The 19181-nt window shown below is 37.3% G+C and overlaps 1 protein-coding gene across 5 annotated transcripts in view; it reads right to left on the reverse strand.

The window, feature by feature from the left end:
* The window catches only part of triob (trio Rho guanine nucleotide exchange factor b), a 153504-nt gene that overhangs the window by 132409 nt on the left and 1914 nt on the right, over window positions 1-19181 (reverse strand). For all 5 annotated transcript variants that reach the window (XM_084088832.1, XM_084088830.1, XM_084088831.1 and 2 more), the window contains exon 2: window positions 3777-3827. In XM_084088832.1, the coding sequence (XP_083944958.1) occupies window positions 3777-3827 (51 nt within the window). The remainder of the gene's footprint in view (window positions 1-3776; window positions 3828-19181) is intronic.

The following is a 19181-nucleotide window of genomic DNA, read 5'->3' on the forward strand; positions in this document are numbered from 1 at the left end:
ACTTGAGTCTTATATCTTTTTAATGATGTATAGTTTGTCAAGGTATAACATTAAATCTGATAGTAACTTTGAACTATATATAAATAAAACCGCTTCAGTGCGTCCGCGCTCTGGCAACGGTTAACAGGTTAAAGGGTGACTAAACCCCTGGTCAGAGCCTGACTCCACCCACTTGCAATATTTGAAAAATGCTGGAAAAGTGGAGAGGGGGGTTGCATCTGAGACGCATCTCTCTCTAGGCAAGGCCGTGGTTAGCTGGTTCACTCGTCACAGGCCACCACAACTTCCAATAGGAAAATTCAACTGCAGTAGCCACTGTTCAACCTGAAGAGGGCAGCACTCAGACGTTTTTACACCATATTTTGTAGAATTAAAACACTTTAAACCCAAATGTCAAAAAAATTACTTGAATCAATGAACAGCATTAATAAAGCCCCAGTCTTACAGATCATTAACTAAAAAAAGTTGTTTTATGGTTTAGTTACCCTTTAATAGTAAAACATTAAAAAATATTTACTTCATGGTTTCAATTTATTTTCAACCATTAAACCATTGAGCTTTTATTTTGACGGGTTACTGGCAAATGCTGCTCATTTCAGAGTGAAACTTGGCACTTTGCATGCAGACAGCTTGCGGTTTGCTGATGCACTGGATTATGGGCTGCACACTTGTGGAATGGATGAGCAGTACCACTCTGGAGCCGGTAGCACATATATTTATTTGATTAAACTGCAATTCTACAGCTGTGAATATTTTTCCATTAGGCTCACAAACCATTATTACTTAGCACCCTTAACACAGTCAAATCAATGTAATGCAAAGCATCATCACAGCTTTTTATTGAATCTTGAGTCTAAGATCTAATCTGTTTTGGGTTTTTTCACCTCTATTGATAATTGCCAAGACCTGCCAAAAAAACATAAATGTGAAATTGTATGCATATGTTGACACTGTGAACCCTCTCCTTTTGACAAGGAAGTTGAAATCTATTTATGGAAAAATAGTCAATAATTATTTTTTATGATGTAAAAATATATCACAAACCTCATCTATTACCCTTTCTCTAAATACTCTACAATAGAGTTGAGTATTGATTAAAGGTGTTTTCACACGTTCACACTGTCCCTTAAAGAGGGTCCACTTAAGTAGGAATGTGGTCTCATACCTATTTGTGTTTATACTGTTGCTGCTTGTATCTAGACCAGTTCAGTGTTTGATGGCTGACCTTCAAAATTCGACTCATTCACTGATTAAATGTGATAGTACTATGGACTCTTCTCACCTGAACCATCCAGGTAAAAAGAATGAACTGAAGGAACCATTGTTATTTTCTGCTTCAGACTGGTAATTCCCATGACCTTATCGGTTTCATACACTGTTAATTCATTCCCTTCTGACTCTTTCCAAATCTGACAGATCCTAATTTTTAATTAGTCATGGTCAGAAAAGAGTTTGGCTTTAAAAAGAAAACTAAACTGAAAGCTCTGTGGTCCAACAATTGTTCTATTAAACATCATCTGAAAAATATGTTACCTATATTGGTTATACCGCAAGCCCTATTTCAGAGGCAACCTGAAAAATAGTCCACTTGGACTGGGTCAGCTATTTATAAATGCTGTTGAGAAGAAGATCTAGCCGGTGTGCTGGTCAGTTCTTGTTCTTTACACTTTACTGCTCTTCACTGCACATCTAGCTTACAGTTAACAACAAAACCTGCGCATTTTACCTTTAACTGAACAGTTGCCCTCACATAAACAGCAAGTACCTTGCTTTGGGCACATTCACCATTCAGAAATGTTCTAACCTCAGAAAACCACAAAAGTATTTTGTGCTAACTTCCTTTCCCTTCGAAGTGCTTTATATGTCAAACGAAGTAAACTTCAAAGTTCTTTTAAAACATCAACACCTCATTGTATAAGACTTAAACCTGCTTGAAAGCTGGTTTGGACAGAAGCTTGCCAGAATGTTTGGATGTGTGTGTGTCCATCTATCTGAAAGAGGTGTTTTAAGATTTTGGGTACTAAAAGAATCCTTGGAGCCTTCAAGTTTCCTCTACTGGCCAGCAGCTATGGTGGGACTGATTGGTGGTGATGAGCATGTCGAGGACTTTGGCAGACAGCATAAAGACATCCCCTGGAGATGGCCATTGTGCGAGCTGACTCCCTCCGGATCTGAGAACATACCAGAATCTCGGCATGGGTCTAATACACTTCAATCTCCAATTAGAGAAAGAGCAATCTACTGCTGGGAACAGGGCAGAGCTCACTTTCCTACAACCTAAAACTTCAGCAAACTAAAACTTTATTTGCTAGGTTTTAGATTTAAAAAACGTTTCCTCATTGTTTGGTATGAGTTTCTGTTTTTAGCAGATACATTCAAAATTCTTGAAGACTTGGCTACATTGATTTGTATTTGTTCTGTGGTTATTACTGTAGTTTTGAGGTTCAGTAGTCATTAGAGAGCTGATTGTGAAAGACACAGCTTGAAATGAATAGCTGGGGTCCCATATGAAAGGTGCCGTAGGAGATGAACGTGAGAAACAAAGAAATGTCCTTCACCATCAGTTATTTTTAGACACGCTTATTGAACTGATTTAGATCATTGCCACTCACAAAACTTTTCCATGCACCTTGAGCGTCAATGAAATAAACTCGTATAGCATCACTCGTATAACCAGCATGGATAATTCTACACAAAGCTCAGCAATTTATTCTTGAAATATAAGTTTTGTATTTTGTTTTGTGTTACATTCAGAAGTGACCCACAACTTGGCAAGAAAATAATGCCATGCTAGAAAAACAAAAATAATATTTAATAAGGCACCAGTGCACAATAAAGGCAGAAAAACAGATATTAACTGTGTCGACTGGCTGCGGAACATATTATCTTGGGACGAGCAAATGTTCAACTAATATTAGACATAACTGGGTCAAGTATAGTTACTTCCCAAATGTGTCATAGAACCTCCTGACTGCATGATTTTTTTTTTAAAATATATTTCCTAATATAAAAGATTTGATTTCCTAGAAAGTGTTCAATCTATGCAGACGTAATACATAAATGTGAGTTTCAGTATAGTAAAATAATCTAGTTCAATGATATCATCTTCAGCCTCAATTTAGTTACAAATCATTAGATTAAACCAGCCAAAAGACAATCAGCTCAGTGTTGAAAACGCTAGAACAGTTCTCTTAACCGAATCAACCTCACAGATAAAAGACGATATTTTGTATTCTTGCAGGTGCACATTGATTTCATGATGTGCAACAACCTCATATAAATGACACATTAGTTACATTCAAAATCACCAAAAACTTAACCAATGCTAATAGCTAAAAGGAGACTCGTGATTTGAGCACTTCAAAAACATTATAGGCCAAACTTGAATAAATGAAACAGCTCTGACACAAACCAACACAATATAAGCACTCACAAACCTTATGGCACAATAACAGAAAAAAAGTCTAAAGATTACTATCAAACATATAGGCTACCCATATATACCCTTATTTCACAGACAAGGCTTAAGGTAGTCCCAGACTAAAATACATGTTTGAGCTGTTTTAAATGAAAGCAACTTCCACTGACATATCTTAAAATATGTCAGTGCCATTGTTTTGTCTCTAGATGCACACAAGTTGTGTTTTTTCTAGGGCACGTTTATAAAAAGCTACTTAAATGTCCTAACTGAATGTTCTAGGTGTAATCCTGGCTTAATCAAAGCCCTGTCTGTGAAACCAGGCCTTAAATAAATTCCAGCAATAACAGTGTTTTACCTGTGTGACTGGGTAACTCAAGCTTGGGTTCACATTTTGGAAGAGAGCATTCTGAAAATACAGAGACAAACAGTAAAAGAAAGAGGTTAGATAAAGTGCACCCTAAATCTTTTGACACTTGAAGACTTTTTAAATCATGAAACATACACAGCATTAAAGAACACACATTGCATAAGTGTGACAGAGGAAGAGGAATGATCAGAATGCATTTTTGATGCCTTTTTAAAAGACTACAACTGAAAAATGTATATATATAAAATCCAACCTGCCAAAGTGGCTAGTAGGAGTGACTGCGCTACACGCCACTGCTGAAATACACCCGCATTTGGCGGTTTGGCAGATGTTAATGTCAAGCCCTGTCTGATACAATTGAAGAAATCTGTATGATTATTATCAAATAATTGTTTTGATAATATGATTATTATCAAATATTATCCCAATAAACCTCAAGGCTAACTCTCAACCCCTCACTGAGCGATGGAAAACTTCAGCTCTGTAATTCCATCCTGCTATGTTCCATCCTGTTAATCTCTGTATTTCTCTCCTGTTATGTTAATTGACATTTCGTAAACAAGTTAATAATTGTGTTTGCTTAAACACCTTAAAATGTCAAGTTAAGCATTCACACATGAATGAGGTTTAACCACTGCAAGTGTTTGCCCAGATAAAACACCCCAGCATGTGTGTGCTTCAGGCTGTCGCTATCATTTAGCATGGTCTATAGAGTATCCCGCTGAGACCTTGTGATATGATCTGAGTGTAAAGAGTCGACCCCCTGATATAAGTGAACCAAAATCCTGAGGACTGAGGCTCACTGATAAGACCTCACTCAATCGCTGCCCTTCCTCACTGACACTGCATCAGATCTCTTGGCCTTTACCCTAACCTCAATATTACATGGCAAATGTCAGTGCTGATCTGGGTAAAGTTCTTGATCGGGTAAGGGTTATATGGCAACAGCTGTGTTTACACAGACCCTAATAATCCCATTGTAATCGGACTAGTAGCACAGTCGGAATAGAAAAATGTCACGTAACCATGTCAGTCAGAATAAATTGGCCAATTCCGATTAAAATCTCATTCGTATTGTATTGGGGGGAGGGGGTAACGTTTTTCTAATCCGTTCCAACAGGACATGTTAACACTTGATCGGATGGAATACTGAAGCTGGAAAGTTCATATTTTTATTGTTATTTACTACTAATAATAAAACACAATATAAGTAAAAGTATGTTTTGTCAAACCTTGCCGTTTTACTTACCGGTATATTGCATATTATAAGTAAATAACAGTAAAAATATGCATACAGTATGTTTTGTCAAACCTTGCAATATGTAAGCATATTGTGCAATGACGTACAAATGGCGCAATGACCTTGTTGTTGTGTTGTCGTTTAATGCCGTTATTGTTGAATAAAGACCCCATGGAAGGAATGACTGATTTACCCCGGACAGGTTTTTAGGTGAATGCACCTGCAGTATAGCTTTTGCTAATGTGTAGCTCGTGCAAACACACAAGCAATGGTACAAAACCTTTTCAGACATTATTTCCTTAATTATAAAATAAACTGAATTCAAAAATGAGAATTCTGTCAATATTTACTCACCCGTATGACTTTCTTTCTTCTTTCTTTCTTAAAATGTACTGATAACTACTACAGAGGTGACACAATAGAAAATCCAATGAGTTCATCATAAGGTGTGCGGGGTCATGCACTCAAAGACAAAGCACCATCAGGGTAACAAACATAACAATTAAATATTGTAATAACTAAATAACATAAAATGTAACAAAATATCATAATGGATATTATTAATAACAAAAATAAGAAGAAACAAAATTGTTTATACAAAATATAAACGTGTGACCACGTGTCACACAGAGACTGGGTCGTTTCCCTGTTTTTCACTGTGAATTATATGGTAATATAATTTATATGTTTTTTTAGTAAAATTACATACAATGCCATGTTAAACCATTTATAATGTTTTACTATGTATGTTAAAGCAACATTTCAGTTTAGTGTAGATGGGTATATTTAAATAAAACCACTTTATGAAATAAACAGTCATAAGTTACAGGCATCTATAATATACTGGTAACATTTTCAGATATTTTTTTTTTTTTTTACTGTGAATATCTGGCAATCACAGCTGCCAGTTGTTTTAATTTAGTAAATTTAGTGGGATATTCCAGACAACATATAGTCATCATCTAACCTTCATTTAAAGAGATAATTCACCCAAAAATAAAAATAATTTACTCATTGGAACTGTCATTCCAAACCCGTAAGATTTTCGTTCATCTTAATTTTTTAATGAAATTTTTGTCCCTCCACTGACAGTCTACACAACTACCACTTTGACGCTTCAAAAAGTTCATAAAGAGATTGTAAAACTATCCATATGAATCGAGGGGTTTAGTCCAAATTGAAGACACAATCACTTTATATTATGAACAGATTTAATTTAAGCTTTTATTCACATTTAAATATTCATCAACGCACAAATCAGATTAATGGAAGCTCAAGCATGCTTGCATGAGGTGCGAGAACCAATGAGGTTTATTCTCGTGTTACGCAGCACGTTTGAGCTTCAGTAAGAACCAATGAGGTTCATTCTCGTGTGTGTTGAGGCGCGTTTTAGCTTCTGCAAGCGCACTAAGCAAGTATGGTTGAGGTTCTGTTTATGTTTACTAATCAATGTTTATGCGTAAATAAAAATCTAAATTAAATCTGTTCATCATATAAATGATTGAGTCTCTTCAGAAAATTTTAACTAAACCGGACGATTCTTATGGATTTTACAATCTCTTTATGAACGTTTTGAAGTGTCAAAGTGGACGTTGTGTAGACTGTCAATAGAGGGACAAAAATCTCTCAGATTTCATTAAAAATATCTATGAAGATGAACAAAAGTCTTACGGGTTTGGATTGGTGAGTAAATAGTGATTTCTGGGTGAACTAACCCTTTAAAGGTTGTATCAGTGATTTCAGGCCCAAATTTTATTTTATCACATTCATCTAATCTTTCCTAACGATCCGCTAGCTGCCCGCCCCATAAGCATGCCGTCAAAAAACCACGTCCCCGTAGGCAGCCAAGGCTCTGAGATCTGCACACAAAAACAAGTGGTTTCACCAACCACTCAAAACCAAAACAAATAGTGTTCCAACCAATCACCGACAGGGGTGGGTGTTGTGAGGTTTTGTGCTCGTGCACGGCTGCACGCGAAGTCAGAGCTGAAGAAGAAGCTGGCTGAAAGACTGTGGCTTTGACTTTTGAAAGAAACCAGGAAACATTTTAGCATCTATGTGTGTATCATGTCCTCTCCTGCACTGAAAAAAAAATTAGTCAGTTCAACTTAGAAAATGTAATTCATGTGGTCACATCTACAATAACTGGTTTTGTTGAAATGAAATAAATGATTTAAGATGACTTATATAACTTAATTCAACCAACCTGAAAAACAAGGTTTTACTGAAGCATAACTGTCAGTAGATATAACCTGATTTCTCCAGCCAGGTAAAATGACTTAATAAGTTTGATATCATCTTTTTTGTTTTATATGATGAAAGTCATTTTCCACTATGATGTATACAGTCAAAAAATAATTCATTACCCTTATTTAATTTAATTGAAGACATTTTTACACAAAACTTAATTTAGTTTATTCAAAATAAATCAGAACCACTAAGTAAAGATAGGTGTCAGTGACATTAGCATAGAACGCTGAGTGCTTTGTGCACAAGTAACAGAAACTCCTCTAGATGTCCAACATAACTGAACATTAAAAATAAACTACCAATATCTTTCCCTTTACTGAAAAGCACATAAAATAACATGTGGAAATATAAATCCACAGCCTAGGGCTGCGTTTAGCATCGTAATCCTAAGTAGATCGTTGAGCCTTTGCCACCAATGGTCTCTACGATTGACTTAGTTCACAATAATGTTCAGTTGGACATTTAGAGTTTCTGTTACTGAATTTTGTGGTTACCATTGTGGTGAAGAGTAGAGCTGTCAATTGCGATTTTCACTCAGATGCAACTTAATGTGTTTAATAACCCCAAATCACAATTTCTCATTGAAGCAAAATTCGCCGATCAGCAAGGAGCAGGTATGCATTTGTCGAATGTAACCATCCTGAGCTTTAATGGAAATTGTATGTTGGGTTAATGTAACTCAGTTAAGTTAAAACAGCATTCCCTTGTTTTATGTTACATCAAACTGATTGAAGTAGGTTACAACAACAAAATTAGAATTTGTAGGTAGAATCAGGTAGAAATACCTCCTTAAATACCTCTGCCTTCATTTAAAAACGCAACTTTGAGATACACATCCATAACATTCTTCCCTAAAACATCTGTTCCTCATTGTAAAAACAATGTACTCTAATCCCCTTCAAAAGATAGAGAGAGAAAGATGGATGTAAACTGAAATAATCTTCATCCTATTATACAGGATGACATAGCAGCATAGTCTATCATGGACCATAATGCAGTTCTGTATTTACATTAAATCACAGCCGACTAAAAATAACAAACGTGAACTGCAAATGCAGATATTTTAACCTTATATGTCCAATTTTTGGACAAAAGCATAATTGTATTCTTTGAAGTTCTGATGTAAATACGATGCTATTAGCATGACAATAATTCAGTACCATGGAATTACCATCTGATATGCTGCTGTCACCAAACATTATTGTTAAGGATTATTACATGAATGACACCCAATATCAAAGCTCACTGCTTCTTTTATTCTTAAAAGTTCTTTTCCCGGTCGAATCAATCCTGGATCTGCAGTGACCACATTACAGCAATAGCATGGAGGACGATCAGATAATGTTTGCTCATCAAGGCTTCATTATATTACATAATGCAAGGCTTTCTACTTTACAAGCCATAATGGCTATGATCACAACAACACGGGCTATCGTATACAAGCTTGCAACTCAGATTAAATAAATTGGACTCTGGGCACTGTGCCTGATCGGCTCCAGGATGCTTGGGTATTCATAGTTTTCACTGGACGTCACACCCTTACAGGAACGCCCACATGGAGGCCTTTGCTGCCAGCAAGTTATTTCTACCAGGTTTGTACGAATGTATTAAGACACTGACACTGACTTTAAAAGATCAAATTCAATATACACCAGGCAAGCAGATGAACCAAGAATGATGAATGCAATACACAGTTTCTCATTATTTTTATATTTTCCAATGGAAACACATTATTTAACAATTAAGGTGCAGTTACATACACCATTGCCCTGCGAAATTTCTCGGGCGAATTACAGTTATTTTAATAGGAATCAGTGTGATCGGGAGACTTTTTTTTTTTTTGTGCCCATTTTCAAGTTGGTCACGAGAATTCAACACACTGACCAACAGAAAGTTGCTTGGCTTGGAAGCGAGTTCTATGTGAACAGTGCTTCATACAGTACATCACTACACTATTGACAATTGAAACTATTAGTTTATAGTTAATAAAATGTTTATAAACTGCAGTAAGTACATTAATAGATTATATACAAACAGCGAGTTCTTCATTAATTGTCACTGTGTTTAACAAATTATTATTGCTTAATTAGCTCATTCATAAATAGTTAGATAATGCTTTGTTAACAGCTTAGTAACTGTAAATAGTTCTCACTTTAGGTCACGGAATATCAGAAAATATCATTAATTAAGTGTTTTAAACCAACCTTTATTGGACATTAATTACATTAGCATTCAGTTCCTTAAAAATATTTACAAATACAGTAAGCCTATCTAAAGCTAAACATAACCGCTTAATTAAAAATAAATAAATAAATAAATAACATAATGCTGTCCATATGAAATACATACAAATACTCATTAGGTCACGTTGTTAAAATCAGTTAGGATTAATGGTAGGTTTAGGGAAGAATATACAGTTTGTACAGTATTAAAATCATTATTTCTATGGAAAGTCCCCGTGTGTGTGTGTGTGTCTGTGTATGTGTGTGCGTGTGTTTATGTGTGCGTGTGCTTAATGTATTGTAAACATTTTAAGGAGCTCTAATACTAATGTAATTAATTTCCAATAAAGGCTGGATTAAAGCACTTAACTGATAACATTATTCCAATTTCCTGTTACCTAATTCTAAAGTGAGAACTATTTATGGTTAATAAGTTGTTAACAAAGATTTATCGAACTCTTTACATTAGAGGTACTAAAACAGTTAATATAATCAATAAAACACGTTTTATGACTTAAAATAATCTATAATATCCAAATAATATTTGTTTATTATTATTTTATTATACACATTTTACAATTTAATATTGATTCAGTTTATATAGAGGTCTATATTTTGAATGAATATTTTGCCAGCCCACACGAGCACTGCTGATATGGACCGCAAGTGCTCAAAACTTGCAGTTTGTTGACATAGCTTTTTATTCTTTTGAGAGGTGATCTAAATATTAGTGGCTTGAAACAAATGGAAAACTGACAGGCATGTGCTGCAGTTTTTATGTATATTTTGCCCTCCAGGTCCCCACATCAGTCAATTGACCAATCATCAGTTATTGATGTGCGACAGCTTTCTGTTCAGTCTGCAACTTGGTCAACTGTATTTCTTATCCAAAAGATGTTTGTTTGAACATCTGCTATTGGCTCAACCAATAGTGTGTCATTGGAAGTATCTGTTATTCAAACCACTGGCAGATGAGGGAAGTGTTTAAAAAAGTTTTTTTTTTTTTTTGCAATTTCGCTTGGTGACACTAGTGACACAGAAATTACACACTTGGTCTTAAATTATCTTACTGTACCCTCTGAGTGAATTTATAGGGGAGTGATTACTTTAGCAAGCAGCAATGATCCATAACATTAGCACTATCCACAATCCAACATACCGTGACCATGAGAGGGGAAACTTTGATCTCATTTTTCATATTGTGATACTCAGATGTATAATTGTCTCAAATAGCATGTTTCTCTCCAATGTAATTATGTTTTATAGTTGATCAAAGTGAGGCAATGTTAGGAAATATCCCAAACCACAATCCTCCCTTCACTTTTAGCTAACCTCTAATTACACACAAAAAGACACAACTTGAGAATGGTTTTAGAAATGACAGATCTCTTCAAGTCAAACTTTGCCAGTAGAGGAAATGAGCAATTTCATTAGTCTGCATTTGGTAAAATGGCACAATTATTGAGAAAACTATAGCTTTCATATGGCAATCATTTTATCTGAAGTCAAAAAGTCACTTCAGTATCGGAGGTAGTGAAATAACATTGTAAGATTTGGCATCCATTAGCTTAATATCATCCTTCCCTTTCCAGAATGAGGCCACAGTGACTATTCACACCTCATTTGAATCTTTAATTTAAAAAACAGGCTGTTGAGTGATTACAAATTTGGAAAGATGTTGCAACAACCCCTTGAGATTTTTCGCATAAAAGGCGCAGTGCCACCACAACAGAGAATCGAGGGTACGGAAGTCACGATTTCTCACTCTATATCGCAACAGACTTCAAAGGAGGTCTGGGTGTGCCAATTATGAGACAGGACAGCAAAGGGTTGAAGAGAAACTCAACTCAGACGGGAACATTTTCTGTGGAAGTGGTCTTCTGCTGAAAGACTCTGAGGGAGGGCTCAGGTTTTGTGTGATCCAGCCTTCAGCTGTTCTGACACATTGCGAAGTGGGCTGAATATGTCATGACAACCTCAAACATCCCACAAGTGTGTGAATAGAGCTGTGTCTTCAAGACAGAAGATATGAATGTAACATGGTTATCAATCTAATGCAATATTGCGATGTACAGTTGCCCATAACTCTTTCCCTGCCAATGTTTTTTGAAAAAAGTTGCCAGACAGCACCAGCAGTTTTTGATCATTTTCACAAAAGTGTCATGGCCCCCAGAATATTTTGTTGTATGAATATCTGAACATGCAATATATATATATATATATATACTGTATATATATATATAGTGGGGAGAACAAGTATTTGATACACTGCCGATTTTGCAGGTTTTCCCACTTACAAAGCATGTAGAAGTCTGTAATTTTTATCATAGGTACACTTCAACTGTGAGTGACGGAATCTAAAACAAAAATCCAGAAAATCACATTGTATGATTTTTGAGTAATTAATTTGCATTTTATTGCATGACATAAGTATTTGATACATCAGAAAAGCAGAACTTAATATTTGGTACAGAAACCTTTGTTTGCAATTACAGAGGTCAAACGTTTCCTGTAGTTCTTGACCAGGTTTGCACACACTGCAGCAGGGATTTTGGCCCACTCCTCCATGCAGACCTTTTCCAGATCCTTCAGGTTTCGGGGCTGTCGCTGGGCAATACTGACTTTCAGCTCCCTCCAAAGATTTTCTATTGGGTTCAGGTCTGGAGACTGGCTAGGCCACTCCAGGACCTTGAGATGCTTCTTACGGAGCCACTCCTTAGTTGCCCTGGCTGTGTGTTTCGGGTCGTTGTCATGCTGGAAGACCCAGCCACGACCCATCTTCAGTGCTCTTACTGAGGGAAGGAGGTTGTTGGCCAAGATCTCGCGATACATGGCCCCATCCATCCTCCCCTCAATACGGTGCAGTCGTCCTGTCCCCTTTGCAGAAAAGCATCCCCAAAGAATGATGTTAACACCTCCATGCTTCACGGTTGGGATGGTGTTCTTGGGGTTGTACTCATCCTCTTCTTCCTCCAAACACGGTGAGTGGAGTTTAGACCAAAAAGCTCTATTTTTGTCTCATCAGACCATGTGACCTTATCCCATTCCTCCTCTGGATCATCCAGATGGTCATTGGCAAACTTCAGACGGGCCTGGACATGCGCTGGCTTGAGCAGGGGGACCTTGCGTGTGCTGCAGGATTTTAATCCATGATGGCATAGTGTGTTACTAATGGTTTTCTTTGAGACTGTGGTCCCAGCTCTCTTCAGGTCATTGACCAGGTCCTGCCATGTAGTTCTGGGCTGATCCCTCACCTTCCTCATGATCACTGATGCCCCACGAGGTGAGATCTTGCATGGTGCCGCAGACCGAGGGAGATTGACCATCATCTTGAACTTCTTCCAGTTTCTAATAATTGCGCCAACAGTTGTTTCCTTCTCACCAAGCTGCTTGCCTATTGTCCTGTAGCCCATCCCAGCCTTGTGCAGGTCTACAATTTTATCCCTGATGTCCTTGCACAGCTCTCTGGTCTTGGCCATTGTGGAGAGGTTGGAGTCTGTTTGATTGAGTGTGTGGACAGGTGTCTTTTATACAGGTAACGAGTTCAAACTGGTGCAGTTAATACAGGTAATGAGTGGAGAACAGGAGGGCTTCTTAAAGAAAAACTAACAGGTCTGTGAGAGCCGGAATTCTTACTGGTTGGTAGGTGATCAAATACTTATGTCATGCAATAAAATGCAAATTAATTATTTAAAAATCATACAATGTGATTTTCTGGATTTTTGTTTTAGATTCCGTCTCTCACAGTTGAAGTGTACCTATGATAAAAATTACAGACCTCTACATGCTTTATAAAACCTGCAAAATCGGCAGTGTATCAAATACTTGTTCTCCCCACTGTATAAAAACAGACCCTATGCTTTTAAACAACAAAAAATCTGTTTAATTCTACAACATTTTGAGCAAAAAGCTGAGAAAATCGTGTTTTTGTCAGACTACGTCCGGATCGGATTTAGAATAATGATTGGAGTAGATTGAGAAGATGGAGTAGATTGAGTTTATAAACACTGCCAAAGCTTCACAATCCTATAGCTCGTCCTGGGTCGACATTTCATTCAGTAACATTAGGCAGTTTTTATTTATATGCTGTTTAATGTTGATGATTGTGTTATTTTACATATGCATATGCTTATTCTATCGCTTGTCTCTGCTTCTTCTTCGCGTGTGTTTTGATCAGGAGATTCTGTACTCTTTCAGAAGATGAGCAATAGTGCCCCCTACCGTATAACAGTGAAAAAACACGGAAAGTAGGAAAATTCCGTCAAGGTAAGGAAAGAGTTAATAGGGTGTGGAATAGTGCATTAATCTATAGATCTTAATGGATTCTAAAATGTCATAAATTGTTAGAAATACAGATGGAAAAAGATGCACTGAGTTTGGGGACCAATTCTCCCTATTAACTACTTGCTTATTAGTATGCATATTACTAGCATATTGGCTGTTTATTAGTACTTATCAATCAGATATTAATGCCTTATTCTACATGACCATATTCTAAATACCTTAATCATACACAATACCTAAACTATAGGCCTACCTTACTAACTATTAATAAGCAGTAAATTAGGAGTTTATTAAGTTGTAGTTAATAGTGAATATGTGTTCCCCAAACTAAAGTGTGATTTAGCTGATGTGATATTAGCTACATATTTCAGTAAGTTGCACTGTTTTTTTTTTTCAACATACCTTCTGATGTTCATTCATGTTTATTTTGTGCCATAAGTAGTTGTAAAAAGGAAGATATTACACATGAACTGTCTCAGTTTAACATTTTCTAAAACTCTAGTAGTTATCTAAAAAAAGAAAACTGACTATAGAAAAAGATCTGAATTAATGTTGAGGATGCAAAAACTTATAAGAAACAAACACTAATGGGAGAAAATTGTAATAAATCACATAGTTATTTATAATACAGTTATGATATTACTGATTTATTTTTATTACTGACAATATAATAATACAGAGTAATAATAATACAGTAATACTGATCCATAATCTGGATCAGGGGTCTTCAAAGGTGTCCAACACAATCTCATGGCAATTTGCAACTATTTTATGTTTAGGCAATTTGGTGGTTGATACATATGAATTTGTAAAATGTCATTTGTACATTTTCAAACAAATGTTAAGGCCCCAGTGATGGTTGTGTTTAGGGGTGGGGTTAAGGGTGGACCTTTATGCTTACTTGTTTTGTAAGGATTATACATTTTTGTACAGTTCCCATCATACAAATTCATGCGCATTCAAAATGGACACCTTGTAAAATAGTTACATTTTCCTGTGAGAACATGTTGTCAGGCATCAGACCTTGGTGAAGAGATATGTAGCAGAGACCTCTTGTTACATAATGTATAAAACTGAATGTTCCAATTCATGTTATTACTGTCATAAAAAGTGTTTTAAAGTGTTTAGTGCCATTTTAATGTGTTAGCATATTTTGTTATTGCAAAGCCATTAAAATAATCAGTACTGATGTATTGAATTTTATATTCGCACTGGATTGCACTCATTCTGTTTGTGTCTTGTTGTACGCTGCAACACAGGGTAAGTCAATCCCCCAATATTCTGAAACACATCTGCCACACACTCCAAATAAAGATGCCTCTAACCGCCTGAACAGACCACCATCACTATTCCGTGCTGGTTCTAGCAAACACTGAGCCATTTTCTTTGCTCAGCATCAAAAGGTAGTTCAGAATGCAGGCCAAAGTTGGTGCGCAAGATCTGCTACAGTTCTTAAAACCGAACAAAAGCTCTTTAAGTGGGCGTCTTGCCCCAGAGAGACTGCATTCAATGCTCAGTGACTAAAGTAGGGCACTGATGAGACATCCAATGTTCTGGAAACACAAAATGTGTTTAACGCAAAGACAGCCAGAGAGAAAGCTTGTCGGTGCCAAAACTTGAGTGTTGAGCGTGAGGCAATTAACAGACCGACCGGAGGAGTCAGAGAGAGAGAGAGGACTTGGTTCTGAAACATTGCCCTAGGATGCTGCAGTGCTATAAAACAGACACCCGGATACAAGACTTTCCTCTGCTTTATGGGATGTGCGAATCTTGAAGCAATTAACATACTGTTTAAGTAACTTAACAGCAGCAGTTTTGATTAATTACATGAACCATGAAGTGATAATACCAAACACTTATTAGGGGTCAATGATGTGTTAAACTCAGCAAACTGCCACAAAAAAGGCAACCACCCACATTTGATTGCTATACAGTACTGTATATTGGTTTGAACGTCATCCAAGCAAACTCATTTATTAATTGGCATAGATAACGGCTTTTGGAGGTATTCTATATTGGTAAAAAATGAACACCCAGTCTATACATACAATCACTGACTCGTCGTGAGGGTCTTTTGTAATATGTGACTTAAGCTCCACACCGAGACATATTTATCAGAATTTATAATGTATTACTACTTGTCCTAAGTATTATATAATGTGAATCTATTGTTTTTGCACTGATGTCTGACTGCCTTGCTTCCATCAAGTTCCATAACCTAAACGAGAAAATAGTCTAATCTTTCATTTGTAAAGTATTTAATTCAAATGAATAGGCATTACTACATGGTTATGTGATATTTAAACACTTTTGAAAACTGTGTCGGACCCGAGTACCAAAACACACTTGTAACCAATCAGCAGTGAGGGGCGTGTCTACTAATGATGGGGAGAAGAGAGCGCTCAGTGCACACAGAACAGACATTAGCCGAACGACTACAGAAATAGATGGCAGATAAAAACAAAAGAGGAAAATGTCTGCGGAACTTAAAATTAAAAAGAAGGCTTACGATTGTCAATATCCTTTCCTCAAGGAGCGGAAAGGCCTAATATCGGACGTCGAGGTTGCTTTATTACTTCTCGATAGGTGAGTAACATTGTTTAGCTTTGTTTCACAGAACAAATATATGCTGGCCATTGCTTTAATATGCTTGTGTGTCATCTTTGCTTGTTTTTTCATTTGCGATCTTATTGTCGTTCGCTTCAGCTATGAAAAAGACACATTCATTTCCACACCATATAAGCCTGGAGCGTCTAAACCTCTTCCACTGTCTGTTTCGGCTCCCAAATTGTGTCTGAAAAGTAAGATATTATACTCCTAATATATGTTTGTTTCCTTTGGTTCCTCATTTAGTGATTTATATAACCCCCAAATATTGTTATAGTTGTAATATACAGTGAGGAAAATAAGTATTTGAACACCCTGCTATTTTGCAAGTTCTCCCACTTAGAAATCATGGAGGGGTCTGAAATTGTCATCGTAGGTGCATGTCCACTGTGAGAGACATAATCTAAAAAAAAAATCCAGAAATCACAATGTATGATTTTTTAACTATTTATTTGTATGATACAGCTGCAAATAAGTATTTGAACACCTGAGAAAATCAATGTTAATATTTGGTACAGTAGCCTTTGTTTGCAATTACAGAGGTCAAACGTTTCCTGTAGTTTTTCACCAGGTTTGCACACACTGCAGGAGGGATTTTGGCCCACTCCTCCACACAGATCTTCTCTAGATCAGTCAGGTTTCTGGGCTGTCGCTGAGAAACACGGAGTTTGAGCTCCCTTCAAAGATTCTCTATTGGGTTTAGGTCTGGAGACTGGCTAGGCCATGCCAGAACCTTGATATGCTTCTTACAGAGCCACTCCTTGGTTATCCTGGCTGTGTACTTCGGGTCATTGTCATGTTGGAAGACCCAGCCTCGACCCATCTTCAATGCTCTAACTGAGGGAAGGAGGTTGTTCCCCAAAATCTCGCAATACATGGCCCCGGTCATCCTCTCCTTATAATACAGTGCAGTCGCCCTGTCCCATGTGCAGAAAAACACCCCCAAAGCATGATGCTACCACCCCCATGCTTCACAGTAGGGATGGTGTTCTTGGGATGGTACTCATCATTCTTCTTCCTCCAAACACGTTTAGTGGAATTATGACCAACAAAGTTCTATTTTGGTCTCATCTGACCACATGACTTTCTCCCATGACTCCTCTGGATCATCCAAATGGTCATTGGCAAACTTAAGACGGGCCTTGACATGTGCTGGTTTAAGCAGTGGAACCATCCGTGCCATGCATGATTTCAAACCATGACGTCTTAGTGTATTACCAACAGTAACCTTGGAAACGGTGGTCCCAGCTCTTTTCAGGTCATTGACCAGCTCCTCCCGTGTAGTTCTGGGCTGATTTCTCACCTTTCTTAGGATCATTGAGACCCCACGAGGTGAGATCTTGCATGGAGCCCCAGTCCGAGGGAGATTGACAGTCATGTTTAGCTTCTTCCATTTTCTAATGATTGCTCCAACAGTGGACCTTTTTTCACCAAGCTGCTTGGCAATTTCCCCGTAGCCCTTTCCAGCCTTGTGGAGGTGTACAATTTTGTCTCTAGTGTCTTTGGACAGCTCTTTGGTCTTGGCCATGTTAGTAGTTGGATTCTTACTGATTGTATGGGGTGGACAGGTGTCTTTATGCAGCTAACGACCTCAAACAGGTGCATCTAATTTAGGATAATAAATGGAGTGGAGGTGGACATTTTAAAGGCAGACTAACAGGTCTTTGAGGGTCAGAATTCTAGCTGATAGACAGGTGTTCAAATACTTATTTGCAGCTGTATCATACAAATAAATAGTTAAAAAATCATATATTGTGATTTCTGGATTTTTTTATATAGATTATGTCTCTCACAGTGGACATGCACCTACAATGACAATTTCAGACCCCTCCATGATTTCCAAGTGGGAGAACTTGCAAAATAGCAGGGTGTTCAAATACTTATTTTCCTCACTGTATTCGTTACTATGACTGTCGTGTTCGTGCTGTCGAGTTGATCATGATAACTTTGTTTTTTTTTGGGATAGGTGTTGAGCGTCGTCATTAAAACACGCATACCAAAAAACATTCGACATGGATTACCATAGTAACACATGCTTTCACTTATTAATGACATCATACCCTCAGCAAGCAGATACAGCAGATTCCGCCATAGTCGTTGCCTGGGTTACAGTCGTGTACATAAGTGTGGGGTGGAGCTATCAAATTAGGGGCGAGATCATTTTGGGGTGGGGTGGGGTAGGGTAGGGATGGGAACCGAGAACCGGTTCTTCTTCAGAACCGGTGCCCAGTGAATCGATTCCTTGGAACCGTTAGCATGCCTGCTTAACGATTCCGCTTATCGGTTCCGCTCGTTCAAATGTGACATGACGTCACACACGTGCTGCGTTGTTTTGGTTCAGAATGTAGCAAACACTATGAGCAAACATGGCATCAAGGCAGAAGCGCTCTGACCGCGTCCTAACTACATGCGACGCGACGGCGCGACACGCGATAAAAAGTATCATTTTCCATGTTAATCAAAGTTTAACCAGCCGCGACACGCAACAATTCTATTTGAAACGGATCCTATTTTACTGCGACGTCGGGCTGGAACAACAATCTCAAAGTGTGGCAATGATAATATCAGGTACTATTTTTGTGCTTTATTTAATGTTAAAAGAGTGTATAATGTGCCTGAATATCATTTAGTGCTCCCAGCTTTGTAGCTGTAAAAACAACAATGGATAAGTCACATCAGATCTTGAAATTAAACAAATGGAAACAAAAACGTTAAAAATGTGAAGAAAACACGTGTATTATTTGACAAAGATTGGTTTAGTAACTCAATAGCCTAATCCAAATGAGCACT

The sequence above is a fragment of the Abramis brama genome (assembly GCF_963993115.1).
Source record: "Abramis brama genome assembly, chromosome: 17".
Lineage (NCBI taxonomy): Eukaryota > Metazoa > Chordata > Actinopteri > Cypriniformes > Leuciscidae > Abramis > Abramis brama.